This window comes from Oryzias latipes, chromosome 6 (assembly GCF_002234675.1).
Source record: "Oryzias latipes chromosome 6, ASM223467v1".
Taxonomy (NCBI): domain Eukaryota; kingdom Metazoa; phylum Chordata; class Actinopteri; order Beloniformes; family Adrianichthyidae; genus Oryzias; species Oryzias latipes.
In genome coordinates, this window is record NC_019864.2 from 11,597,554 (window position 1) to 11,623,270 (window position 25,717).

The 25,717-nt window shown below is 39.3% G+C and overlaps 1 protein-coding gene across 2 annotated transcripts in view; it reads right to left on the reverse strand.

The window, feature by feature from the left end:
* Positions 1 to 25,717, reverse strand: part of LOC101166715 (potassium voltage-gated channel subfamily KQT member 1-like) — a 202,178-nt gene that overhangs the window by 145,703 nt on the left and 30,758 nt on the right. Inside the window, exons 4-15 of one of the 2 annotated variants that reach the window (XM_020703847.2) lie at positions 20,570 to 20,696; positions 20,369 to 20,447; positions 20,177 to 20,273; positions 19,237 to 19,377; positions 15,881 to 15,991; positions 15,604 to 15,699; positions 13,970 to 14,107; positions 12,438 to 12,603; positions 9,901 to 9,927; positions 7,492 to 7,545; positions 6,941 to 7,058; positions 4,637 to 6,210 (exon numbers count right to left, since the gene is read on the reverse strand). In XM_020703847.2, coding sequence (XP_020559506.1) covers positions 6,135 to 6,210; positions 6,941 to 7,058; positions 7,492 to 7,545; positions 9,901 to 9,927; positions 12,438 to 12,603; positions 13,970 to 14,107; positions 15,604 to 15,699; positions 15,881 to 15,991; positions 19,237 to 19,377; positions 20,177 to 20,273; positions 20,369 to 20,447; positions 20,570 to 20,696 — 1,230 coding nt within the window. In that variant the 3' untranslated portion in view covers positions 4,637 to 6,134. Of the gene's footprint in view, positions 1 to 4,636; positions 6,211 to 6,940; positions 7,059 to 7,491; positions 7,546 to 9,900; positions 9,928 to 12,437; positions 12,604 to 13,969; positions 14,108 to 15,603; positions 15,700 to 15,880; positions 15,992 to 19,236; positions 19,378 to 20,176; positions 20,274 to 20,368; positions 20,448 to 20,569; positions 20,697 to 25,717 lie in introns of those variants that run through there. The other variant, XM_011475895.3, reaches the window with a different exon arrangement.

Below are 25,717 nucleotides of genomic sequence, written 5' to 3' on the forward strand. Positions count from 1 at the left end.
TCCCATTTGCCCCCTTTTCAAAGTTTCCTGTCCCTCTACAGTGCATATATGATCTATATGAAAAGCTTCGAAAGTCTTGATTCCAGTGAACAAAAGAAGAGTGAAATGGAAGCCTGCTTAGTAAGAATCAGAAGATAAATCGTTAAAGTGTTTTTAAAAGAACACAGCCTGTTCAGTGTGAACACAGTGGGCTACATGTCACATGTCCGGTGTGTACGTAGCTTAACACTGGGTTGTTACAGATCTGTAAAATAGGTCAAGAAAATTGTGAAGGTTACAAGAATTTAGTTAAATAATAATAGAAAAAAAAGTTAAATCTACATTGAACTGAAATAATATATAAAAACTACGTAGAGAAGGCTGACTGTACTACATCATTCAAATCCCATGAGATGACTTTTTGGTCTTCTCTATTAAAAAGCTACCAATAGTTAGAGCCCAAGAAAAACAAAAGAGAAAACAGCAGAGATTATTCAAAAATGCTTCTTTAACTAAAGCTTTTATTAAAGAGTACAAAGTGGGTAAATAACATAAATAAATCTAAATTACCCATGATAGCAAACTCTGCTGTCCGTTTTATCCCAATAAAAATCATTTTAAATCTGTTTTGTGTAGAAATAGAAATTTCTATTTTTTGTTTTTGGACAGTGGACACTTAATTGTGTTCATTGGTGTATATGTTAGTGCTATTTATTACCTGTTCTTGTTTTTGGAGCCATGGTAACAAATCTATTAAAGTTCTGTCTGTCTGTCTGTCCAATCACAAGACAGCATTTGTACGTTTGTGTATTGGGATGAAAGTGTGGCTTTCACCACAAGTGACAAGTGACATTACCAAAGTGACATTTTGATGTCACTTTGGATTTGAGTTTGATTAGTTACTGTATGAATGTATAACTGATGTTTATATTGCTGTTGTGTATTATTTCTACTTAATTGCTTGAAATAAACCATTTCAAATCAAATCAAAAACATTTTGGGGATTTTTTTTAAGACTTTAGCATAACTAAACAGCAAAAAATAACATTTTCTGTTCTCTACTTAACCCTTGTGCTATCTTAGATGACCCCATCCTTACATTGATGTGTTCTCCCTACTATGACAAAGGTGGATAAAGGTGGAAAGATTTCATGTAATCCATGGACACCAGTGAAGATCACAAATCATTGAAGAAAAAAGGTTCAGAGCACTGTCTAGTGGGTCTAGATGACCCAACTCCCAATGTTAAAGTGCCTAGGATAGCACAAGGGTTAAAAAAAAGATTACAGAACAACACAGGAAATGTAAAAACAGAAACCAAAATTTGTTGAAGGCTTGGCTTCATAATGTTTGCTGAGTAAAAAGAGAACATCCCATGATTCATGTGTCTGCCTGTCTAACCTCCTGTGGTGCTACAGTGGCTTCTCGTGTTTTCATCTTCTGCTCGGCTGAAAGGAGGAGCTCATTTAGGGTCTGTCAGGCAGAAGCCATGCTGGCTTTTACAGGTCTTAGATGACTAGAAGGGGGCCAGAGATGCTGCACACACCCGGAACTACGGGGGGGGCCTCAGGTCACAGGACGACACACATTACTGATAATTAACCAGATGAAAAGTGTTATGTACTTGGAGATGCTGAGAGACAAGGTAGTAAAACAAGGCAGCGCAAGAAAAAAGAAACAGACGCAATCACTGCAATCAGACAAACAAGGCCTTCCTCTGTTTGGGGCCAAAGAAGTGTACTGGAAACATTTACTTTTTCTCCAAAAGCCTGGATGTCAATCTGCCTGAGAGCAGATTCAACTTTTTTTTTTCTTTATTTGCGGGTCAGCGGCCAACTCTCGCAAATTTACATCATCAAAGAGTATGTCAGGAATAAACACAATCCCATCAAACCATCAAACCACCCAGCTCTCACCCATTCTGAGGCACGTACACAATCCAGGAAAATCCACGGCTGGAGATCCAGCAAATCCAGCCTTGCGTGTGCATGCGGCCGTAAACAAACAGCAGAGCAAGTGTTTACAACAAAAAGAGGGAAACAGTGTTGACGAGTGTTTCGGTGAGTTTTTCCTGTTTATGTGTGATGCTTGAGCACTTTTTCCTTTTAACTATTCGAGATGTTTTTTAATTAAATGTTGACTATCACAAAAAAACGACAGTTTATTTTCTAGGTTGAGAAAAGTGACGGGTGTGTTTGCCTGAAATACTTCCTCCACAAAAGACATCCCAACCAGCAGCAATAATGTGAATTAACACACAAACAGAAGCATCAGGAGAACTTCTAGCCTTTCTTTTTCCTTTATTTACTAAAAAAAACTGATGCATTGTGGGTGCACATTGAACCCCTTGACATTTTTGGAAGACCTGACAAGTGTTCTCTGTGCTCTTTTCTCTGATTCAGACAAAAGGAAACAAAATAGCAGGTCTGGTCTTAGTGATGTGACAACAAGGGCAAAACTAATCAGCTTGTTATGGGAGTGTCCTCAAAAGAGGGAAGAAAAGGAGCTCAGACCCTGTTGGCACAACAGACCTGCAAGCAGCACAAACAGACAACATCTGAGTATGGAGAATGTTGACCCCGGGACCTCTGCAGTATGTCAATAGAGTTATGGCTTCATTTACTCTACATGTGGAGAACATGCCAAAGAACCTTAAAAGACAGTATGAAATCTCCAAACTTCTACCAAAAAGGAATCTCCTAAGTATTTTATTTAATAAAAAATAAGCCTTGTAAATGTTTAAAAATAATTGAAACCTGCATGCAGTTCAGTACCTGCATGTTGATTGTGGTTGTGGACTTCAGGAGAACCTACCCAGCACGCTCCACTGATCATCAATGGTGCTGCTGTGGAAAGGGGGAGCTGCACCAAGTTCCTGGGGGTGCACATCTCCAAAGACCTGTCTTGGAACCACAACACTGCATCACTGGCCAAGAAAGCCCAACAACAGCTGTACTTCCTCCGTAAACTGGCGAGGGCTAGAGCTCCTCCCCCCATCATGCAGACCTTCTACAGGGCGGCCATCGAGAGCATCCTGACCAGCTGCATCACCGTCTGGTACAGAGCCTGCACCGCGTCTTGACGGAAGACTCTGCAGCACATTGTGAAAACAGCTAAGAAGATCATTGGTGTCCCTCTCAGACATTTATCCCTCTCGCCTCTCTCCCAAAGCCATCAGGTTTGCAGGTGACCCATCACATCGATCCCAGAGACACTTCAACCTGCTGCCATCAGGGAGGAGACTGCAAAGTCTCCGGGCCAGAACCAGCAGACTCAAGGACAGTTTCCTCCACCAGGCCATAAGGAAACTCAACTCCCTCCCAGCCCTACTGCCTCTGCCCCCACCCCCTGTTGCTATTAACTTAAACTGAAAATGTTTCCACCAGCATCAGAACATCTTCTTAACCAAAGACTGCCATCACCCACTTGTCTACTTACTGTTTCTTAGCACTGCTGTCACTTTAAACTGTAACTTTAAACCATCTCATTGCCACTTTGCACTGACCTATTTAGATTGTTGTTATAAGTATTATTAGTATCATTATTGTTATTTTTTTAAGCTGTTTTTAATGTGGGTTGAGAGGAAAGACATTTAATCTGTATACAGTATGTTTGACAAATAAAGCTGACTTGACTGGAACCTCCAACTTTACCAACTTTATAAAATGTGTCCTTCAAATAACACAGAGAGCCTACTACTACTACACAACCACACACACAATTAGTCAGAGTTGTTGTTCACCTTTCAGAATATCCCTTCAGGGGTAGCCACAGCGAATCAGGGACACAACCCTATTCTGGGCTGGGGAGCTGCACAGGGAGACCCAGACTTGTGTCGACATAGTTACAGCGTAAAGGGTCTTGTCCAGGGATCCACACTGGATAATAGTCATTGCACCCCCTGGGAATCTAACCCTGGTTTCCCATGTGCCAATCTGCACGTAACCACTTGAACTATGACAAAATACAAATATTCTATTTCTTTTTGTTCTTTTAAAGACAGAAATGTGTGTTAACCTCTCAACCAGTACAGTGGATTAAACATATCTGTAACTCATGTAAGACCCAGTTATTTATGATCTTTTCACAAAAGGGAGTTTTAGTCTTTTCAATTTCTGATTTCAATGCTCTTGCTTTGGAATTTTTACAGGCTTTATTAAACCATAACATTATTTTTTCCTAAGTTAAAATAACCCAGAAAAAGTTTTTTTTTTTTTTTTAAATCTCAGAGTTGGGTAAAATAGTTATTTTTAACTATTTAGTGTGTAAGTGGGAAAATAAAGGTCTACCTTAAAAATAAATACACGTGCCTAATGGCATGATGCCATGAGTTCAGCGGCTTCCAGTAAATGGTCACACTTGTATGTTTGTAAAAGGCAGAGACTGTTTGACAAAAGCCTAAAGGGCAGAAGAAAAAATACTGTAAACAATTCTGGATTACAGGAGTATCACCAAAATTATGGCAAACAAGTGTAGATCATGTGTCAAATATTCAATACTGGGTTTGAGTAGTGGCTGTTCATTGGCTAGTTATCACATAACTACAAACACTTTTTTTTTGTTCTTTTCTCTGAGCCGCAGGTTAGATCAGGTTGAGATGAAGAGGTGGCATAAAGAAAAAGAATTAAAAGAATGATAGGAAGCCCAGTACAGTACCTTGTAGAATTCAACTGCTGTGTGACGAAAGACTCTTCGACCAATGCCACGCAGGGGCAGGTCAAAAGACTGCAAGAGAGAGAAGAGGCATCCTGCGGCTCATAACTTATAAAGTCTTTTTTTTTATTTATTGTTTGTTTAAAGGGATTATCTAGGATGTCTTAGTAGCACCACTGTGGAAAAAAAAGTTGTGAAGCTATTTTTGCTTATGAAGATTAAAAAAATGTATACAAGTGGAATCTAAGTTTAAAGATTTCAAGAGATAACAAAAAAATATTGGAGATCAAAAATGTCATATAGGAGATAAGAGTCAGAGGTGAGTGTAAATTTTTAGAGGAAGAGGAGGGCAACTATGAAAAATCAATAGTACATTTTATTTAAACCAGTCAAATCTGGCATCTCTGAATTCACACTTAGAAAAGACACCAGAAAGAGACATTGTGATGTGGTAAAATTGCATTATTTTGGATAAATCCTGATCTTGAATGACGCTACAGTATATAGTTATATGAGAAAACATGTAAACCTGGATAGAAATCCTCTAAAATATGTTGCAGTACAAAATGGCTCATAAATGAACTGCAATATTAGTCACAAATGACTCCAGGGACACAATCATACCAGACAATGAAAAATAATGTTGTTTTCCAAAATGCAATTAACAAAAGCACTTTATTTTTCATAAAATTCTAAATAAATTGAACTGCAAGTTAAACTCAAATCATAAAACAGCCAAGAGTAATTTTGCCATAAAAAAAAATAAAAAATAAAAATCCACTAAATACTGTCTTTCCCAACAACACTTCTGGGTGGCAACACCCATAAAAAATGTAAAAAACACACCAGACTGTGTGAAAGTCTGTCAAAGAAGAATGTCTGAAATGGAATGTCATAGTTATAAACAATTTAAAATAATCATCTTGGCAATTTTGCATATGTAGGGTTTTTACGACAATGGAAGACATTACTAAGGAAAATCACCATTAAAATTGGAAAAAGGTAAATAACAACCTGTAAATATTGCAAAGTGCTTAAAAAGTACTGGTAGCCTGAATAGAAAATGCTGCTGTAAAATTCTGTGGACAGCTACTTAACATATTATAAAAAAAAGAAAATAAATGACAAATGTATTGGTGTTTTAATTTATGATCAAATAAAGTGTCTGTTTATTCCCATTTTAAGAAATTCTTATTTTTCATGTCTGTTTGACGTAATACTGCATAAAAAAAAAAAAGACAACATGTTGATTTTCGAGTTGGATACAAATTCAAAAATGATCTGCATCCAACTGCAGATTACAAGTGACAAATGCAGCACAAAGGGTCAGCGCATATCTGAATACACCACACTCTGACACTCAAACCCATCAGCACACGTAAAAAAACCAAAACCTTCAATCCAGGAATGACAGAGGCTTTGTTCACACACACAAGGCAGACAGATAAGTCCATTTTTCCTCATGTAGCTACCAGGGGGCAACACAGGTTTTAAAACAAAACCTAACAATGTTGGCACTTGCGTCTGTGCTTTTCCTTTGGGAGGCCATAAAGACTCCTTGTGGTAGTGCTGTCAAAACTGTCAAAAAAACAAGATCAAGGGAAATTGAGGATGTCTGACAGGGTGAAGCGTGTTAGTCAATGTGGCAATCAACATGTTTTCTGAAGAAGAAACAACACCAGGAAGTGCAGAAAGGAAAATAAAAACGAGTTATATTGCAGTTAGCTTTGATGAAACTCTGAATGACTAGGTCAGTGGAAAGAAGGGAGAGAGGTTTTCAACACACATTTAGAAATCCACACAGTTCAATAAGGAAAAGCCATCTGTACCATAACATGTTCTGCTATGCACTGCTTTGACATTTGTGTAGAAAAACAATGCTTCTGCACATGAAGTGTCTCTTTACTTCTCAAGACATCCTGACAAAACAGCTTTGTGAAAAACGCAGCTACAAGGGGCTCTTTGGTCTAAGAAAAGCCAATAACTGTTAGAGAAATCAAACTACCGTATTTTCCACACTATAGGGCACACCGGATTATGAGGTGCACCTTCAATGCATGGTCTATTTTCACATTATGACAGAGCATGATGGACCTCTCAAAAGTACTTTGACATCAGTAAACACAACCAGAAAACAGTGCTCTGGCTCATAAGGCATACTGCTGTTTTTTGAAAAAAATTAAGGCTTTTTAAGTGCGCTTTTAAGTGCAGAAAATACGGTAATACAGCCCAGAGAACGGAGGTCATTTAAGGGTGATGGAAGACGAGGTTTCGAGGAAGAGCAGAAAGAAATCTCTGTTGGACTTACTGATTCTTGTTCGTTACCACGGGCAGGGGAATGTCCTCACTCATATCATCAAGCTCATCAGTTAAGCTGTTGGCCCGGGAGATGTCTATGGAGGTGCTCTTTTCATGGCTTCCCTTCTCTGTAAAAACAACAAAAATAACTCAAACCAGCATTAGGACCCACTTTACAGGCTTGTGACAACATTTGCACAGTAAAAGTAGCATTATTTAAATTTGAGGTCAACAAAAAGTACTGGCGAACCATCCCTGGTCTACCCCGCCTTCGCCTAACAGTGGTTGAGATAGGCTACAACAACCACGTGACCCCCAACAGAGATAAGTGAGTTTAGGAAACGGATGGATGGGCAAACAAAAGTTGCTTCGTTTGGAAAGTTGTAGACATGCAGCTTCTGGGAGAATACATTTTATGAATTATTTTTTATTTTCTCTTTTGAGCTGTTACTATAATGCTATTAAAATGTGTGCTGTGTGTCAGTAACAAATATAGGTGGAGATACAGAAGACAGACAAGGAAAAAGTAGAAAAAAAAGGAATAAAAATAAAGAGATCTACCTGGAGAAGTGGGGCAGCTCAGAGTAAAAGATGACCAAGAGTGATGGGGGGGGCCTGAGGCAGTAAAGAGAAGAATTCCGGTTAAAAAAGAAAGAGAAATTTTTTTTTAATGCTAACCTTCATAATATAGGTTAGCATAAATGCTAACAATGTAAGAAAAGAAAAAAAAAGCAGGTTAAGAGGACAGACGAACGGACGGACGCTGTGCATTATTTTCAACTTTGGCCTTGTCTGACTTTCAAGGCGCTACAAATAAATGAAATGAACCCACTGTACCCAAAACTGGTCATTTCTAGTTATAATATTCAATACGAATTTAAGCAACTTTCTGTGATGTCATATTTGCCGTTTAAAACAAGCTGTGAACATGTGTCCAAATTGCTTTTACAATCCTGGGCACTTTTGTCCTGCACTACATGCCTATAGTTTTTTTTGTAGTAGTTATGGAGTAGGGAGGAATTCGGACATAGCATGGCTGATATCTGTGCAAAAAGAAACTTCCCAAATATGTTTGTTTTTGTTAGGTTTGCCAGCCTGGGGGGCCTCTATTCAGCGACCGGCGCAGCCACTTTAAGAAAGTAGCGGATGTAGTTTTGATATGTGAACGAGTAACTTGACTTGGGGGGAATCCAAAAGTATTCCAAAGATAAACTTCTTTCAGAATTAACCTATAAATAAAATCGAAGAAAATGTGGGTCATGTTCTTTCTCTCTGTAGCTCGGAACCAACTGTACCATGGACCGGTACCAGTGCTGGGTACTATTAAGACTTGTTTTCGATGAGCAGTATGGTATGGTTTGGTCCAGTTTAGAATGGTCCAGGTCATTCAGGTGAGCGTGCGGGATTTAGACCTAGCTTTGCATCACAGTAGAGCGACGACAGCAAAAGTGAAGCTATCAACAATACAATGGAGGTCATCAAACAGCTTTTTTTTCCGCTTGACTTCTGGTATTTCGCCTAAATAAGTCATTTAATGTTGTTTGAGGGAAGATTGCTGGCGACAAAGAGGAATAAGTTGGCACTGGTTTGGCGCCTTCTTTTGTCGCCATGACCTTGTCCTGGGTTGTAAAAAGTAGTACGGTTTCAGTCTGGCTGAATGGGTCCATTTTATAATGGTAACACTCAAAATACCTAACCGTGCCGTACCACTCCGTGGAAATGAGGTTTTAGGGAATAAGAATCTAGAGCACAGAGAAACTAAAAATATTTAACAAATAACAAACTAGTTAGCTGAAAAACTACTTTATAAAGAAAACAAGTTGGGTTGAAGCAGACAGTAGCTTTCTGCAAAAAAACAACAGCAAAGAACAACATGTGCAGAGGGTCTTGACCTGTTGTTAGACTGTCAGCACAGTTTGAAAAGTCTCCCCTCCGAAGCACCGGGCTTTCATTGTGATGAGGGATGGAGAGGCGAGTCTGTGCCCAACAAATAAATGACCATTCCAATGCAAGCCAAACCCCATTCAGACCCCCCTAGCATCCAGTCTGTTTGACCAATGTGGCACTGGAAAAATGGAACGGCTGACAGAGAAGGAGTGAAAGTGGGGACTTGTGAGGACTTGTGAGGATCCAGAGACAAGCAAGAGGTCGTTAGCCAGTACTCCAGCTCATAAAGGGAGAGGTAAACCTATTTACAGGCTACAAAACCAGGACAAGGGTTTACATGGAGCCTGTCTGGCTCCAAGTAAACTAGTCTGTCAGTTTTTGTTTGACACACTAATCTGAGGGAGAGGGGCATATAAGGCAGAAATTGTGCTCCATCAGTAGATTCTCACAGATAAGGGAGGTGGGAAGAGCCAGATTGATTAATGGAGTGATAAAGTGGACAAGGACTGAAATACACAAGGGACAGTTTATTTCTAACCACTGGACCTTCACAATGGCAGCTCTACACCTCCATTTCCATCTCTATCTTTTGATCGGCTTTTAGTGTTGCTGCCCATGTTCTCTCTGTCCCTAAAGCCCTTGCCCATTCCTAGTCAGGCCAGCCCCGTTCAACACTTCAGGTTTTGGCAGGGCACCCAGTAAAGAGAACAGGCCAACTGAACGCAGGACCAGTGTTTGAGAGTTCCTCTGCTTGGCTCTGGTTTGGTCCGGTTGAGGACAAAGGCTCTGCCAGCCAGTGAATCTAATTACACTACAGTCTGGGGCACATTAATCAGGCAGGCTGGCTAATGATTAACACAGAGACCTTTTAAATCAAAGAAAAAGAAGTACTCAGGCATTAGAAGTGGCAACTAATCAGCAAGTTCAGTTAGAACAGTATCCAAACACTGCTAGCTGAAAACTTTTTTTCTCCTCTTCTAGAAATGTTTGAATTTGAAACTTAAAGCAACAAAAACAATTGATTTTCCTGATATAACGGAACTTCTCTTTTGATGGGTGGTGACACAACTGCAGAGAGCTCACCTGATTTCCTGAACATCCTGGCAATCCCTGCCAAAAAAAAAGGGCAGATAAAAGGTGAAGGTCTGACAGCAGGAGGGTAGTAAAATGGTTCAGGTTAACTGTCAGTTAATTACATGGAAATTTTAACGCAACTGAAACTACATTCACAACGCTCATAGCAATGCGCGTTCAAGCAACCACTTCCAATGAAACTTTGACCAATCAGTGACTCAGGTTTGGTAGTCACGCATGAATGGCGTCCATTATAATTCCCAGAAGTGCCAACCATTTGTAAATTGATCATGGAGTAGAAATTGATAATTGCAGTTTCGTGCGGCTGGAATTCTATGACACAAAGTCTTTCATATTTTGGAATAGAGCTGTGGGAGAAAAAGCCTGGAGCAAGATTCACGAGATTTGCACCACTTCAACATTTTGCATCAGGCCTCTTCCAAATGTTTGCTAGCGACCAGGCGCTAGCAAATGGTTGAAAAAGAAAAAGAAGCCCCTACCTGTTTGTCCCATGTGAACAGTGGGCTAAACACGTGTTCAAGAATGTGCATGTTTTTCACCTGGCGTCACATCCCTGATGTGAATGCAGCCTAATGCTTTTTGTTAGCCTTTGCTATGTCTGTTACAAAATAAATGGAAACAATGGAATATGCAAAAGGAGAATTTTCTTCAAAAAAATAGTTTAAAGGTTGTTTTGGATTAAAAAAAAACAACAACATAAATTTATTGAGCAGCATTTCTGCCTCTCCCAGTCAATCAAAGTAAAAATATCCAGGAACCCTGAACATGTGCCAAGTTTAAACAGGGAGGGTTAGAACAGTAAATAAGGACAAGCCTTGCAGAGGACAGATGACATTGCAGATGTCTGTTTTATGGCTGGATCTGAAACAGACATCACACAGTCCCGCGCTGTTTCAACTCTGCCATTATAATTAGTGACAGCAGCCTGCAATCTTTGGCTCCTTCTGAACGCGTTAATGTGCTTCAAAGTCTTTTATTTATGTGTCTTTGCATATAGAAACGTTTAAATTAACGTTAGGAAAACTGAAGTACTACCTGTGGTTTGACATCCTTTCATTGCTTTTCCTGCATGTGGACAAGCTGCACCCTCACTTAAACAAATTCAAGATCCACTTGAGCAGAAAACGGAACTTTTCGTTTTTAAGATGATCTGCCTTTATGTCATGTTTATGTTATCCCAGTTTTCTTTATGGCTAAATGCTTTGGCAGGAAAAGCTCGTAAACTGCATTTATTAACCTGTGGTCTGGGGCAGCTCATTTGGCCAGTTTAACCTTAAAAACAGGAATCCAAATTGCCTTGCAGCTTTCAGGGTCCATTAATCAAACATTCTGCATTTGAGCCCGCAGCTAAAAACACTGATTTGTTGTTCTTGCACCTACAAAACCCATGAGAATTGAACTTTAAAAAAAAAATCTTAGATCAGCGCCATTACACCAGTTTGATGCAACCTCAACTAACATTACAAGACCTTCCCACTTGTAACTTTGACAAGCTGGTGTTTTAAAGATTTTCCATGCAAGCCCTATGTGAGTGTCTGTCCAGCAATGGATAGCAGAAAGGCTGTAAAGAGCCCGCAACCATGACCTTTATTCACCATTGCGCCTGTAATGGCTTCCATGTGGCACGCTGGAGACACCTGGCAGCCATCTTGGCGCTAAGGGAATCAGGACAGGGCCTCTGTTGAAGGAGTGCAAATGAGGAAACGTTGCACAACGCCTCCCATGAGGTGTAAGAATCTGCACTACAGTTTGGTTATTCTACTTAGCAGCATCAGCCAATGAATTTAAATGCTTTCAGAGGTGCTGGATAGATTTTTCGCTACTGTGCTGCTGTTCCAGACATTTTTACCTTTTGTTCTGACCCTACAAGGTTTGAACCACAGGTGGAGCTATGGGGGGCAAAGGGGGCCAGCTGCCCGCCCAGCAACAAAACTTTGTCCTCCAATTGCCTCCCAATTTTTGCTGTTTTAAACACCATATACTAGTAATATTAGTTGCAATTATTGACAAAGATTAAGAAATGATCAATACATGCTTCTCGTATCTAAAATGTTCCAGCTCCGCCTACTGGACCCATCCAAATATTGTCTTTGAGCGAAAAGCTTTCAACACAAATTTGAAACCCCACAAATAATCAAATACTAACACTAAAAGAGTTTATTTCCAAGATCATCACAAAAGCTAACACAGCTGAGTTGCCTTAAAATCCCTTTTTTTGTCAAATGAATTTGTGTTTTGCCTAAATGATAACAGAAATGAAGCTCTAATGATTCAATACATTTCAAGATGAAAACAAATATCAAGATAAGAAAAAGAAGTGGGTCAAGTTCAGCATTTTTTTAATAAAAATCATAAATAGCAAGCTCCTTATTAGCCTTATGATGAAAAAAATATATAAAAAGACCTTTATTTAAAAAAATATTAGTGTATTAGGAGATTCAGCAAAAACACATGAAAATAGGGCTTGAACTGTAGGGTGTAGCTGTTTTTCTATAGCCTTGCGATGACATAAATCTAACAATTACCTTCAACTGTCCCCGTTTGCTCTTTGAGAAAAAACGACATATCCTTTTTTTCCTCCGAGTCGTCAATGTGATCGTAGGTGATCTGGGGGATCGACACGGCTCTCTCTGAGGCGACACCCATGGAGGCAAATCCTCTGGACTTTGGCCTCCTCTTGGTCCCCTTTTTCTGTAATAGGCAACAGACACAACCTTTTTGAAAAAAGAAAGGTTCACTGACCATACACGACAATGGTACGTTCCATTTTTATGGTTTCCCTTAAAATGGCCGCATGAGCCTCAAGGGAACTGCAAGGCACACCTGCTCTCCCTTTAAAATGTGGCCGCTCCTCTCTACGACCGTACGGGTCAACCTCCGTATGGGTGCATGTGATTAAGGCTTTAAAATAAACACTCATTTTTTTTAAAGTATTTTTGGGGACCAAGCCAGTGGGGCTAGCCAAACACGCACACTGTATGTTTCCTTCAAAACATTTATGGTATTGTCCTGGAGAATTACTGTGTATGATTAATCCAGGAATAGAAGAATTAACGTACAATTCCTGACAAAGATCTAAACTCCCACTCTTCGTGCATTTTAGGCAAAGCTGTTGGGGTCGGGGTCTAAAAAATTCAAAATAATAAGATTTGAAAACAAAAAAAACACAAAAAAAGTCCCACGAGAGTTTGTGAGAACTTAAGTGACCTAGTGTTTACCCAACCAACACAAACATAATGGACGTGGCCTTGATGGGAACTCAGTTATTTGAGCTCAGTGGTTCAGACTTTGGCATTTGACAAAGTGCCAACATTTAGCTGATATACTCCATTTTTGAATGATTCAGAGCTTGGTTTGACTGAGTGAAAAAAAACACTATGATGCCAGTTTGTAATGGTAAAAACTAGGTGTGTTGTCTTCATTAAAACCTCAGCTGGCACTGATACTTATGCTTGGAGGAGCCTGAGGATGGACACACTCCATTGTATAAAATTACAACCAAAGCTATAGAATAAAGGCTTTTTTGGAGAAAAAACAAAACAGTAAGGGGCAGAGGGAGCAAAGGCAGAGGAGAAAGTCACATGCTGGAACAGAAAAGAGCGGAAGCAGCCGTCATTCTCCAAAAAACGTGTGGGCTCAATGAAACACAAAGATTTTTTTGTTGTTGTACGACTAGACAAAGCTTTCCTCCCATGAGAAAGGCGGTTGTGACATCATCTCAACTGACTGCGTCTTTGTCCCGCAGACACAAAGGCCCCGAGTCATCCTGGTGGAGTCAGGCCTTTCGGAAAGGAGGCTGTTGTGTGCGGTTATTTGTGTTTTGTGAGCATTTTGTCTTTCTGCTTGTGTGCTTGTGGGAACTTAACCTGCCCTTTTTTTTATTCTTTATGGCTTTTGCACAATATAGCTAATATTGTTGCAAAAGGTTAACTGACACGGCGTGGGCAGCATGTATGCAAATGAGGAAGGAAGTTACAGTTTGGATGTTCATTCATTGTCTTTTTTGGACATTTTTGGGACATTCCCAAATTTAAAGTAACTTTTCAGAGACATTTACCGCCATGTTCAGCTTCTTGATGCTCGGACTGCCGTTGTCCGCCGCCGCTGCGGCGATACCTTCAGGGGTCAGGACGTACATTTTCCACGTGGCAGCGCATCCGTTTGGTTTCTCTGCCGCATAACACCTCCAAAGGGTCTTTAACAAATACAGGAGGGAACACGCAAAGGCAAAGACAACATGTCCATTAGAATCAGTCAAAAGCGTAAAAGTGTGTGCTTATTTTTGTGTTTTACAATACACAGAGTTTTGTGAAAATCTCAACTTCCAAGTCAGTTAAAAGATCTGCACAATTTTAAACCTTTGTATTAAATTAACATTTTTCTGTAAACTTTTAGCATCCCTTATTTTGAAAACTTGACACTCAAAAAAAGTGAAACCCTGGTGAGATTCTGCCATCTAAAAACTAACAATACCTCACTGTAGAAATCCAAAGCCTGGAGCTCTTGTTGTTGCTGTGCAGATTTTTGAGGCAGCAATGCAAGCCATACACCGTAAGAAATAAGATGCATGATTGTTTCAGTTCAGTGGTCTGCAACCTGTAATGCTACAGGAGCCATTTGGGTCAGTTTCTTCCAGACTAAAACACTACAAGAGCCACAAAGTCCCAGTTCAGTTTTATGTTTTTGTGGTCATTTAGCCATTTATTTATAAAACTTAGCCGTTGAAATATAGTTATCAATAAACACAGAGATAAAGTGATATGTTTTTTCTAATCATAGCAATTTGAACTTCTTTGACTTTTGTCTTAAAAGTGTGTTAATAAGGGTGTTAAATAAGATCTTCCTGCTGCAGCAGATTTTTTTTAATTAAAAATGCATGAAAACCAAGACAAACTTGACATTTTCCATCGTCATTGTTGTTCTCCTTTTACTGTCTAGTAGAAACATGACATTTTTGTAGAATCCAATTGAAAACAAAATCTATACATTTACTTCTAAATGCATTTTTATACTTTGAAAACTTTGCCTCTGTAAAGCAACGACACACTGTTGTGAAGCACCACTCTGACATTTAAACCTTTAGCTAGCATTTTGGGTAATTCTCTGTCAAGTCATAAATCTAAACATTAATGACCAGATGTATTTAACTAAAACAAATTAAACAAAACTACAAACCCCAATACAAAATACAACCATGATTTGTATTTTGCAACCAAAATACAAATTATTTTTACTAATCCTTAGCATATTTCTTCAAGCCAGAGCGCCATGATGGATGGATGAAAGAGCCACAAGTGCCTCAGGCTGCAGACCCCCTGTCTAGTTCAAAAACTAACTGCTGTATGAACACATGCATTGTTGGTGCACATATTTTTGTAAAAACTCTGTTTTATGTGAGCTTTTATTTAAAAACTCCATTGACATTGTTGTTTCAAACCTCTGCAACATCCTTCAATTGGGTCAATATGTGTTTTTCCCCACAAAGTACATTTTTGGTCCTTATTCAATAATCCATACATTTATCACAGAAAAGTGTCACTGAAATGATGACAGATAAATCCTAATGTTACATGAATATAGATAGATGTTTTTGAAGCAGACAGAAGTAATTGTAGCCAAACAAGACAGTCATTTTGTTTCAGTGCAGAGGCTGAAATGGAACATATCTTTATGATGAAATGTAAAGTCTACCTGGATGAGGCAAGCTGCTGCAGGGATCTGTCTGTTGAAGTGTTTCTGCCTCTGCTTCTGCTGGACTTTTAAGGCAAAACCTGAGCCCAGGATGCCCTAAACACAGAAGATCTCCACGTTAGCACTTCTGCTGTAAAGAAATCCTAATTCAAATGAGTTGTAAATGTGGAATGGTCCAATATTGTAACAAATATGGATTATTTGTAAAACAGAAAGCCAAACTACTTGTAATGGCAGAATGTGTCATGGCATAACGTCACAACAAAAGTCTATTTACAGCAGGTAAAGCAAAGAAGGAGATAGCGAAGACACTGAAGCAGGAAGCGATAGCCTTCCCGATCCACGTTTGAGGAATTTTGTCTCCGTATCCGATCGTGGTGACGGTCACCTGCAGAAGAAACAACTGTTTGACTATCTTTTCCAATAAAATTATTATTGGGAGATTTTCCTGAAGACAAACATTAAAAAGTATAATATTATAATAATATTAATATATATATATATATATATATATACAATAATAGTAATCGTTTTTCAAACATGACAAAATAACGACCCAAAAACTAATCTTGGCTAAAAAAATATGCAGGAAAAAACGTATCCCACTAAATTTTGAACACGTTTTTTTAATGGGGTGTTACTCTGATCATCTTCTGATCTATTTTTAAAGCGTTCCTAGTGGTCTTTTAAGTCTGATTATGCCATTTTTAGCCAAAGTTTTAAAAAAGGACACAAATTCTGCAGAGTGGCAGGAGTTCATTAAGAATTTCAATTAGAGTTATGGACGGGATCGTTGGTGTTTCTATCATCAAGTCATTTACATTCTCTCCTGCTGGCTTACAGCCCCTTACAACCCAAGGCTAAAATGGCGAGCAATAGTGGGGCTATCCACTTTTGATCCAGATGTCTGCTCAGATGAGGAAAAAAAAGACGCACATGGATCTATTCATCAGAATGGAGTGGAGCAGGGAGCTTGTGGTCCGCCCAATGCATCTTCAAAGTTATAAATAGGATTTTTTTCCAACGGCATTTGTTTCATCTGCTCCTGATTCACAACAATTTCAATAAAGAAACACTCAGAAATGCATTTTTGTGCTTAATTTTCTTTATATATGTCCTCCATCATCACAAAAATGCCACAAGAACATGTTGAAAACACAATTTTCATCTTAGAAGGTCTTTAAGATTAAAACAAAAACATTCTTAAATCTGTTCCACAACTGTCAGTGAGGACTGGGACATTTCTTACTTCTCAAAGGGGCATAACATTCCCAGCCACTAATCCTCAATGAGTAAAGGAATTTTCAGGGCTGAGGAGGGAAAACAAATACCTCTTGCATTTGCATGTACACCCACTCTGAAAGCTGAGCCGCATTCATGACACATTCAGAGCACACTTGGCTTTCTGTGGGTGTCTATGGGGCTGTGTTGGGGGGGTCAGAAAGAGCCACCGCTGTGCGCTGACACAAAGCGGCTGATGTAAGGTGAGACACTTAAAAGAACTCTGCGGGTAAAAGAAGGAGGAAAAAAGAAGGTGGGTATTTGCTGGGGGTGTTTGGAGTTGCGGAGGATTTAATCCCCTTAAATCCCAAACCTGACCAATAACCTAAGAGTGGAATTGTGGATTAATAAAATCTATAATATGAGATGAAACGTTAAAAAAATAACTTCTATTTGTATGTTTTATAGTGCATCCATTATAAAAATTCATCCAAAAAATCCAATGGCACAAGGTAGCTTTTTGAAACAGTTGTAAAAAAAAAAGCAAATGTGCAGATGGGGCTTGGAGGAAATAAATGAGAGGAGGGGATATGAATCATGGCATTGGCCTGTCCTCCAGCTGTGCTGTGCACCTGCACATCCGAGCGAGGCGGCCATGCCAAGACTGGAAAAACACTCTGATGGAGCTTAGCACGCTCCAATCAGCACAGTCAGATCTCAAGAATGGCTCACAAACCCTCATAATCCATTAAAAAAAACACACACTCTTGAGGTGAAAAACAAAACAAAGTGGGATTTTTTTCTCTCTGTGTTGCTGAAAGAATAAAAAAAAAACAGAAATCACTGCTTGTGTGGAGCAGGGAGGGGCGAGGTGACCCTTCTAACCCGGGTTACATAAAGGTAGTAATCCCACAATTACAGTTTTAATTAAGGGAACTGACACTTTATATTGGTGCTCTAAAAGTTCTTTGAGCCAAAGATCCCAGAGGTGAATGGTTTGTTACCGTCTCTTTGTGAAGAGCTGATCCCTTGCACAAGGCTGCCATAGGTTCCTCATTATTCAGCGCATTCAATTCAAATGTTTAATTAACTGCTCTGGAAATCTGAGCCCCGCACGGAGAGGAAAAACAAGTCTGAGCGCAGAAAAAAAAAATAAAAAACACACAGACCCACTCCCATGTGTGCTATCATCAAACATTGTATGTGAAAAAGGAAATAACACAGTGATCAAAAAAGTAAGTGTAACCAGGGTGGCCAGCCATTTTGTTTCCCCAGTTAAGAGATTCACACAGAGAATTTGTGATTATTTATTAGCTTTACTCCAATGAAAATAGTTTTTTATGTTTTAACATGTTGTTGTGGATTTTTTTCTAATGATAAAGCACATCCATAAAGAAAATTGAGCTCAAAATTGCAATTCTGAGCATTTCTACTCAAATCGTTCTGAACCAGGATACAGAGATGCAACGGCAGGCCACAAGCTCACTGCGGCGCTCCATTCCGATCCATCCACATGCAGACAAATAGATCCACGTCCGTCTTTGTTTCCCTCGTCTGAGCTGGAATCTGGCTCAAAACTGTACGGCTAGACAGCTCCAGCATTGATCGCCATTTTTGTTGCACCGCTAATCTTAGGTTGGGATGATGGATGACAGGAAGTGGGCAGCCTTGCTCTGTTCCAACAGTCCCGCCCACAACTCAGAGGTGAATTTCCGATGAACCACTGTCAACCTGCAGAAACTTTGGTTGTGTCCGAATTCCCACCCTAACCCCTAAATACAAAAAAACTATATAGTGCAGCACTATGTAGAGCTCTGGATTTGAATTCAGCAATTCGGACACCATGCTCACTACTTTTTTTTTTAATGCCGGATATGATGTCATAGCTTTCCCAAAGTTAAAATAGAATTAATATGAGCGTTTTGCGACGATTATTTATGAGTCCACTGTCTTCTGAAGATAAAAACATTGATGATTTATTTTAAAAATACATTTAAATACACTTTTTGGCAAAAATTATTTTGACGCTATGCATTGTGGTCTACATTCGCCGATCTAGTGAGCATTGATGCACACTAGTTTTTTGCAGAGACTTCTGGGAAATTTCTAGGGCACTTGATTTTGGAATTGTAAATTTTGACAGCACTACAAAAGGGCAAACGCACTAAATAGTGCACTATTTAGGGGTTAGGGTGGGAATTCGGACATAACTAATGTCCTAGATTTTAGCTAAAAGCAGCATAATCATAATTTAAAGACCACTGGAACGCTTTGAAAACAGATCAAAAGATGATTGAAGTGGGACTTTAATTGTGCATTTGGTAACAATTTATACAATTAAAAAATAACAGTGATATTTTTGGAAACTAAGGTTAAAAACAGCTATGAGGGGAACACTTGTTTAGGTCTTACCACACCCCACCACAGGGCATCAGCGTAGCTGGAAAAGCCTGTCTTGCCCTCCTCATCGACAGCATCCTTCTCAGCCAGGTAGACAAAGTAAGATGAGAAGATCAGGCCCAGAAAGCCAATGTACAGAGTGGTGATGAGCTCCTAAAACATAAATGCACATAAATGAGGTTCTGTGCTCATCTAATGCTCATCTAACTGATATAGTCACCTCTTATGTCTTAGAATAAATGTTCCAACAATCTGATTGTCTGCTTCTCTCATTTCTGCAGATTCTAACTTAACTACTGTGACGATAGATGTTGCAGTCCTGTCAGACCCCAATTGGTAATGGCTCCCTTTGCTTGTTCAGTACAGGAATATACCAAAACATAATTCACTAAAAGATGTCGTTTTCTTTATCACACGCAAAAGATTAACTATCCATGTTCAAAATCAGATTTTTCTTTATAGAATTCTTCTTAGAAAGCTGATACTACATTCTCCTCTAAGAAGATCATTTCTAACCATTTTTGGACAATATAAATAAATCTACTTCTTAAAGAGTTTATTGTATTATTGAAGGATTAAGATATTAAAGATATTAATAGTAGATATTAAAGAAATTGCACCCAGATCAGTCTCAATTTGTGACCTTCAGCACTTCTCAACACCAAGTTCAGCTTCTTTTGTTCAACAGAGACATTAAAATCAGGGTTGAAGCAGCAGACGGACACAGTGTGTTGGAGGGATTAGGAGGAGAACATTATTTGGCTTCATTGAGAACTATTCTGAGGGAAAAAACAAAAAAATAGGAAAAAAAAGGGGGAATGGTTTCTTTAAATCTTTTCCTCATAAAGACAAGTTTTTTGTGCATTTTTAGTCATGTGTGCACATGGGATTTGTCACGACTAAACACGGTGAGGATGAAAGCAAAAGTTTGGTCTGAATGTTTTCACCCCACCTGTCGATGAATGAAGACAACAGACCCCAAAAGCCTCCACGTCCCGCCCTGTCGATCCACATGCAGCATGCGCAGGATCTGCAGGAAACGGATGCCCCTGCAGGAAACCAAAAACCCCACCATGTCTGTTATTATCCTCTGATCTGAAGGGGAAAAAAAGACATCCAAAGCTCATGTAAACCCTTACTCCACCTGATGGCTGATGTGGCAAACACTTGGCCGTTTGAGCCGACACCAAGGACAATGATGGAAGCGATGACCACTATTAAATCTGTTGGGGGGAAAAAAAGACACAAAATGTAACGGAAATTAATTATGTGTTTATCTACGAGAAAACGTGACAGTAAAACATCTGCTTGAATGAATCACAGCAAAGGAAAATGCCAGGTGCACCTATTATTGATATGGGCTTCCTGATAAAGCGGAGGCGTCCTTTGATGCCTGCATATTTGCTGCGACAGCCCGCCGACCACAGCCGGACCACATACTCCGTGCCAAAAAACAACACCAGCACAATCTCCTGTGGAGCACAATGCAAACACAAAGTAAAGCGTTACGTTAATCCGCCGGTACACAGATGAAACAGCCAAACACATACAGGAACAGAGGATGGGGAAGCAGATAACATATCATTTCTGCAAGCGCAGATAAGGCGGAGGCGTGCGTTAAGACTAATTTAAGGCCATTATAATCAATCACTAAGGGGTACGACCCGATATGAGAGGGTAATGACAGGTGTATGAGGAAGAAAAGGAGAGACGCCTAGCTCTACTAAGACCACCCAGCCACTTACGGGGAGAGATGGAGGCTGATAACAGAAGTGATGACAGCACATACTGAGACAGGGTCGGTAGCTTAGTGACTGAAGTGCTTTCTAGGAGCCAAGATGGTCAATCAATGAGTTTTGAGCTCTTGTAAATAACAGTAATTCCTCGGCACATGAGCAGCAAACAGGACCTTGTCTCCAAGTTCTGCCTCCTTCCCCACTCTTCTCTTCCCCAGCCTCTACAAATAAATTAATTCTTTCTCATGGAAATCATTGGAGCGCCAACTGCGCACCCATAATATTTAGTCACCATATACTGCCCGTTAGGACCCACAGCCATGTGGGTGGCCTTCTTATTGATTTCAGTTGCCTGAGCTGCCTGCTCCCTGTCTGCCCCCAGTATGAAACTTAATACCTTGATCCCTGCTGCAAAAACGCTGAACTACAAGTCCCCAAAACAATGGCCTGTCAATCACGCCTGGCACCCTTCTTCCTCTAATAAAGTTAAGCAAATTAAGCAAAATACTTGAAGCTGACATGTTGGTCTTGAATATTAGACTAATGTGAAATTAACATCTCTTTTTAGAGTTTTAAATGTAACGCTTTTATACATTTGATTTTGTTTCTTTACTGTAAAAAAAGAATTTAACACAGAGAGAAAATGCTCAGCAAATTTGCATTTTTAAGTCTCACTCCAATCATAATTGATCTATTTTCAAAGTGTCACCAGTAGTCTTTTAATTATGATTATGCCATTTTTAGGCAAAGTAAAAGAAACTTTGTTTTTTAGAGCATAGTTTCTGCAGGGCGGCAGTAGTTCATTACAAATTCACCTCTGAGTTGTGGGGGGGGACGTTGGTGCACAGTGAGTCTGACTCAATTTCCCATCATCCCGTAGTTTCCATTCTCTCTCACTAGCTGACAGACCTTCACACCACCAACCTAACAGTACGGGTGCAACGAAGACCTACGAGGATTTCGGCGTCTGCCAGTGGATGCATCAGAATGGAGAGGAGCAGAGAGCTTGTGGCTTGCCGTAGTTGATTCTATGTCATACCTGCAAACTTTTTCAGTCGTCATTTTTTTCATCTGCTCCTGATTCACAACAATTTGAATAAAGAAATACTCAGAAATGCAATTTTAAGCTTTCTTTTTTCATTTTCTTCATATATGTCATTAGAGAAAGGCCACAAAAAAAACATAAAAAAACCCAAAACACTATTTTTATTGGAGTGGGTCTTTAAACAGAAGCTAAGACTAAAATTACTGGAAATGTTTTTGTAAATTTAAATTGGCTGTATGTCTCTCTTCCATGCATTTAACGTTTTTATATTTTGATTGGTAGGTACTTTCAGTTTCCTCTTGAAATATGTGAAGTGAATTTGAGGTTCATTACCTTCAGAATAAACCCAGAAATGATAGCCATGATGCTTAAGCAAATGCAGATTCAGAAAGAAAAGATGCAAGCAGACAAATAGGTTGTGTCGAATTCCCTCCCTACTCTTTAACTTCTAAAAATATATATATATAGAGCGAGACTATAGTGCCTTGGATTTTAAAAGCAATCCAGACACCATAGTTTTTTTAATGACAAACATGGTTTCCTGACATAAAAATCATAATAAATGTGAACATTTTATTAAAACCTTTTAAAACTGTGATGTTTATAAAAATAAATTAAAATACATTTTTTCCCATGAAAAGTTGTTTAAATGCAGCACACTGTGGTCTGTGTTCATCAGTTTAGTGACCATCGATGCAGAGGTTTTTCGCAAAAGATTTCTGGGAAATTTCTGGGATGCTGGATTTTCAAAATTGTAAGGTTGGACACCCCAATAAAAGAGCGAACGCACTATATCGTTTGAAGAAATTTGGACACAAGCACAGATAAAGCACTGATAAATGACTTATTTTTAACTAAGATTAACACAGGTGTAGGTAAAAGTTCTTTGCACACCATATAAGTCTACAAAAACACATGAACTGACATAAGGAAAGTTAAATACTTTAAAACACTAACAACAAAAGTATCAGAAACAGTTTTCGATGACTTTCTGTGTCATATATGTAATGCCGATACCACAAAAGATAAAGCCATATAAGTATTGCAGTCGGAAATTCTGCTAATTACAAATTAACCCTCAAAACAAAGGCAAAAAATAGTTTTGTAGGCAAATACACATCTTGCCAAGCTATGATACAATATTGACCGCAGCTATCCTGAGAAAATGAAAAGAAAAAAATGCATTTCAAGAAAATTATTAAAGACGTCAATCTAGGGTTGGGTGAATAATCGATTTAATAGAATCATTTGATTTGTTTTCTTTTAGACGATTTATTTTTGGGAAAATCGACATTTTAGTTTCCCAGCTCTCTGCTCTCTCCGTTTTTTGGAGTAAAGTCAGTCCGCCGGTCTCTTGCAAAGCGCAGATGTAAAAATAAGAAGTGCCCCCCCCCAGCCGCCGTAAGTTCTGCTAGTTGCTTCCGTGTAGCTTTAGTTTCAGCTGCTGAAGCAGCGGAACATGTGATGATTTTGAACAAGATCCAGAAGGAACTGGAATATAAATCTGTTGGACTGAGATGGCGCTGTCGATGCTATGATGCCATCATGCCATCATATGTCAGTACTGAACTTTTTCCTTGGCCACACAGACTGAGAGGAAGGGTTAAGGTTAGGATTGCTGGTTACGGTTAAACCACCAAATGGTTTCTGTTTGCAGCTCACCGCTGCTCCAGGGGATGGATCAAATGCGGGGAACATATTTCACACACCTAGATGTGTGACAGATACTGCGACTCTAAACTTTAATTTTAATTTTAAATATGTGTGGCCAACAACAAAATGCAATTGGAATGAAACAAATCAGAGATTTTATTTTTTGGCCACATCACCCAGCTCTATGTCAATCCAACCTCAAATTCAGCAGTGAAAATTCCAAAGAATCCCAGTCTATTCCATTCAGTAACACTGACAGCTGGGAAAACTTTAAAAGTCAAAGACACATATGATTTTGGAGGAGAGGTTTGAAGAGATTATTCATAATATTTCCATAAAAGAGGTCATCCAGATGTTAGGGAGGCTGCTGATTCATTCACTGCAAGCAGCTGCCTTACTGGGAAGCTATAATCCCATCAAGCAAGACAAAGACAAGATGAAACACATTTATGTGGTGTCAGAAGGAAACTGCAACTGGACTAGATTGATCTTGTTGTAGGTGAGGTGATTTTTTTTACAAGTATTCACACCAACAGCTTTATGTTTTATATAAAAGTTCTGCAGTTTGTACATAATTTTCCTAATAAATTGATTTGATGATATTTTTCTTAAAGATATTTACTCTCAAAAACTAACAACTTAATTTCCTTTTTTACCTTGACGAAAATACCATTGGTGTTAAGTGTAGGCTGTGCAAAGAGGCGCCTGAAACAATCCAGCACATAACTGCAGGGTGTAAGATGCTGGCAGGGAAAGCATACATGGAGCGCCACAATCAAGTGGCTGGAATAATATACAGGAACATGTGTGCAGAATAGGAACTGGAAACCCCAAGGTCAAAATGGGAAACACCTCCGAAGGTGGTAGAGAATGAGAGGGCAAAGATGGTGTGGGACGTCCAGATCCAGACTGATAGGATGGTAATGGAGAACCAACCAGACATTGTAGTGGAGAAATACCAGGGACTCAGAGAAGAACTGGAGAAAGCCTGGAAAGTGAAGGTGACAGTGGTGCCTGTGGTAATTGGAGCACTCGGGGCAGTAACCCCCAAGCTGGAGGAGTGGCTACAACAGATACCTGGAAAGACCTCAGACCTCTCAGTCCAGAAAAGCGCAGTGCTAGGAACAGCTAAGATACTGCAGGACCCTCAAGCTCCCAGGCCTCTGGTAGAGAACCCGAGCTTGGAGGAGAAACCACCCGCGGAGGGTGAGAGGGCCTGAAGAAACTGTTGTTGGTGTTCATTTTGTGTGGTATATACCACTTCAAGGTAAAAAAGAAGAGGAAACTAAACAGTTTTTGAGAGTTACTGTCATCATATTTATTCTTCCATGTATTTGAAAATAAGAAAAATAAGACTTTCTATTTAGGTAATTGCTCCAACAACACTCACATTGTTCCTTCCTTCAGAATCCTTTAAATACACTTTATAAAATGTTATGTACAAATGGACAATATTACTTGTGTTTAGAGTCTGCAAAGAATAACTAAATAGTGACATCTTCCTGCTGGGGTGTGTTAGAGCATCTGATGTAAATAAAAAAGAATGAATCTGGAATATTAGGCCCTATTTGGGTTAAGACCCAATCTGATGAAAATTATGTTGTTTTTTGTTTGTTCTTGTAGTATTTTTGTGACGATGGAAGACACAAGGAAAATTAAACTGAAGATTGCATTTCATCTTTGTTTTCCTTGTGTGAGCTGGCTAAAAACTCTACGGCTCGACAGCTCCAATATTACCGCCACTTTTGTTGAACAGATGTTAGGTTGTGGTTGTGAGAGGCTGTAAGCTAGAAGGAGAGATTGTAAACCAATGGGAAGTGGGGGCAGGCTTACTCTCCGCCAACAGTTCCTGTCATGGTTTGGGTCTCTTTGTATTGGTTTTTCCTTTCTACCTTGTTCTGTCATGTTTGAGTTCTGTTTCCTGTTTTATTTTGAAAGGTTTCCTGTTTGGTCATGCTTTTAAGTTTTACTTCCTTAGTCCCAATCTCTCCTGATCTTGTTCTCCTGTGTCTTGTCAGTGCTGTTTGTATTTAAGTCTTCCTCTTGGGGCTGGTCCATT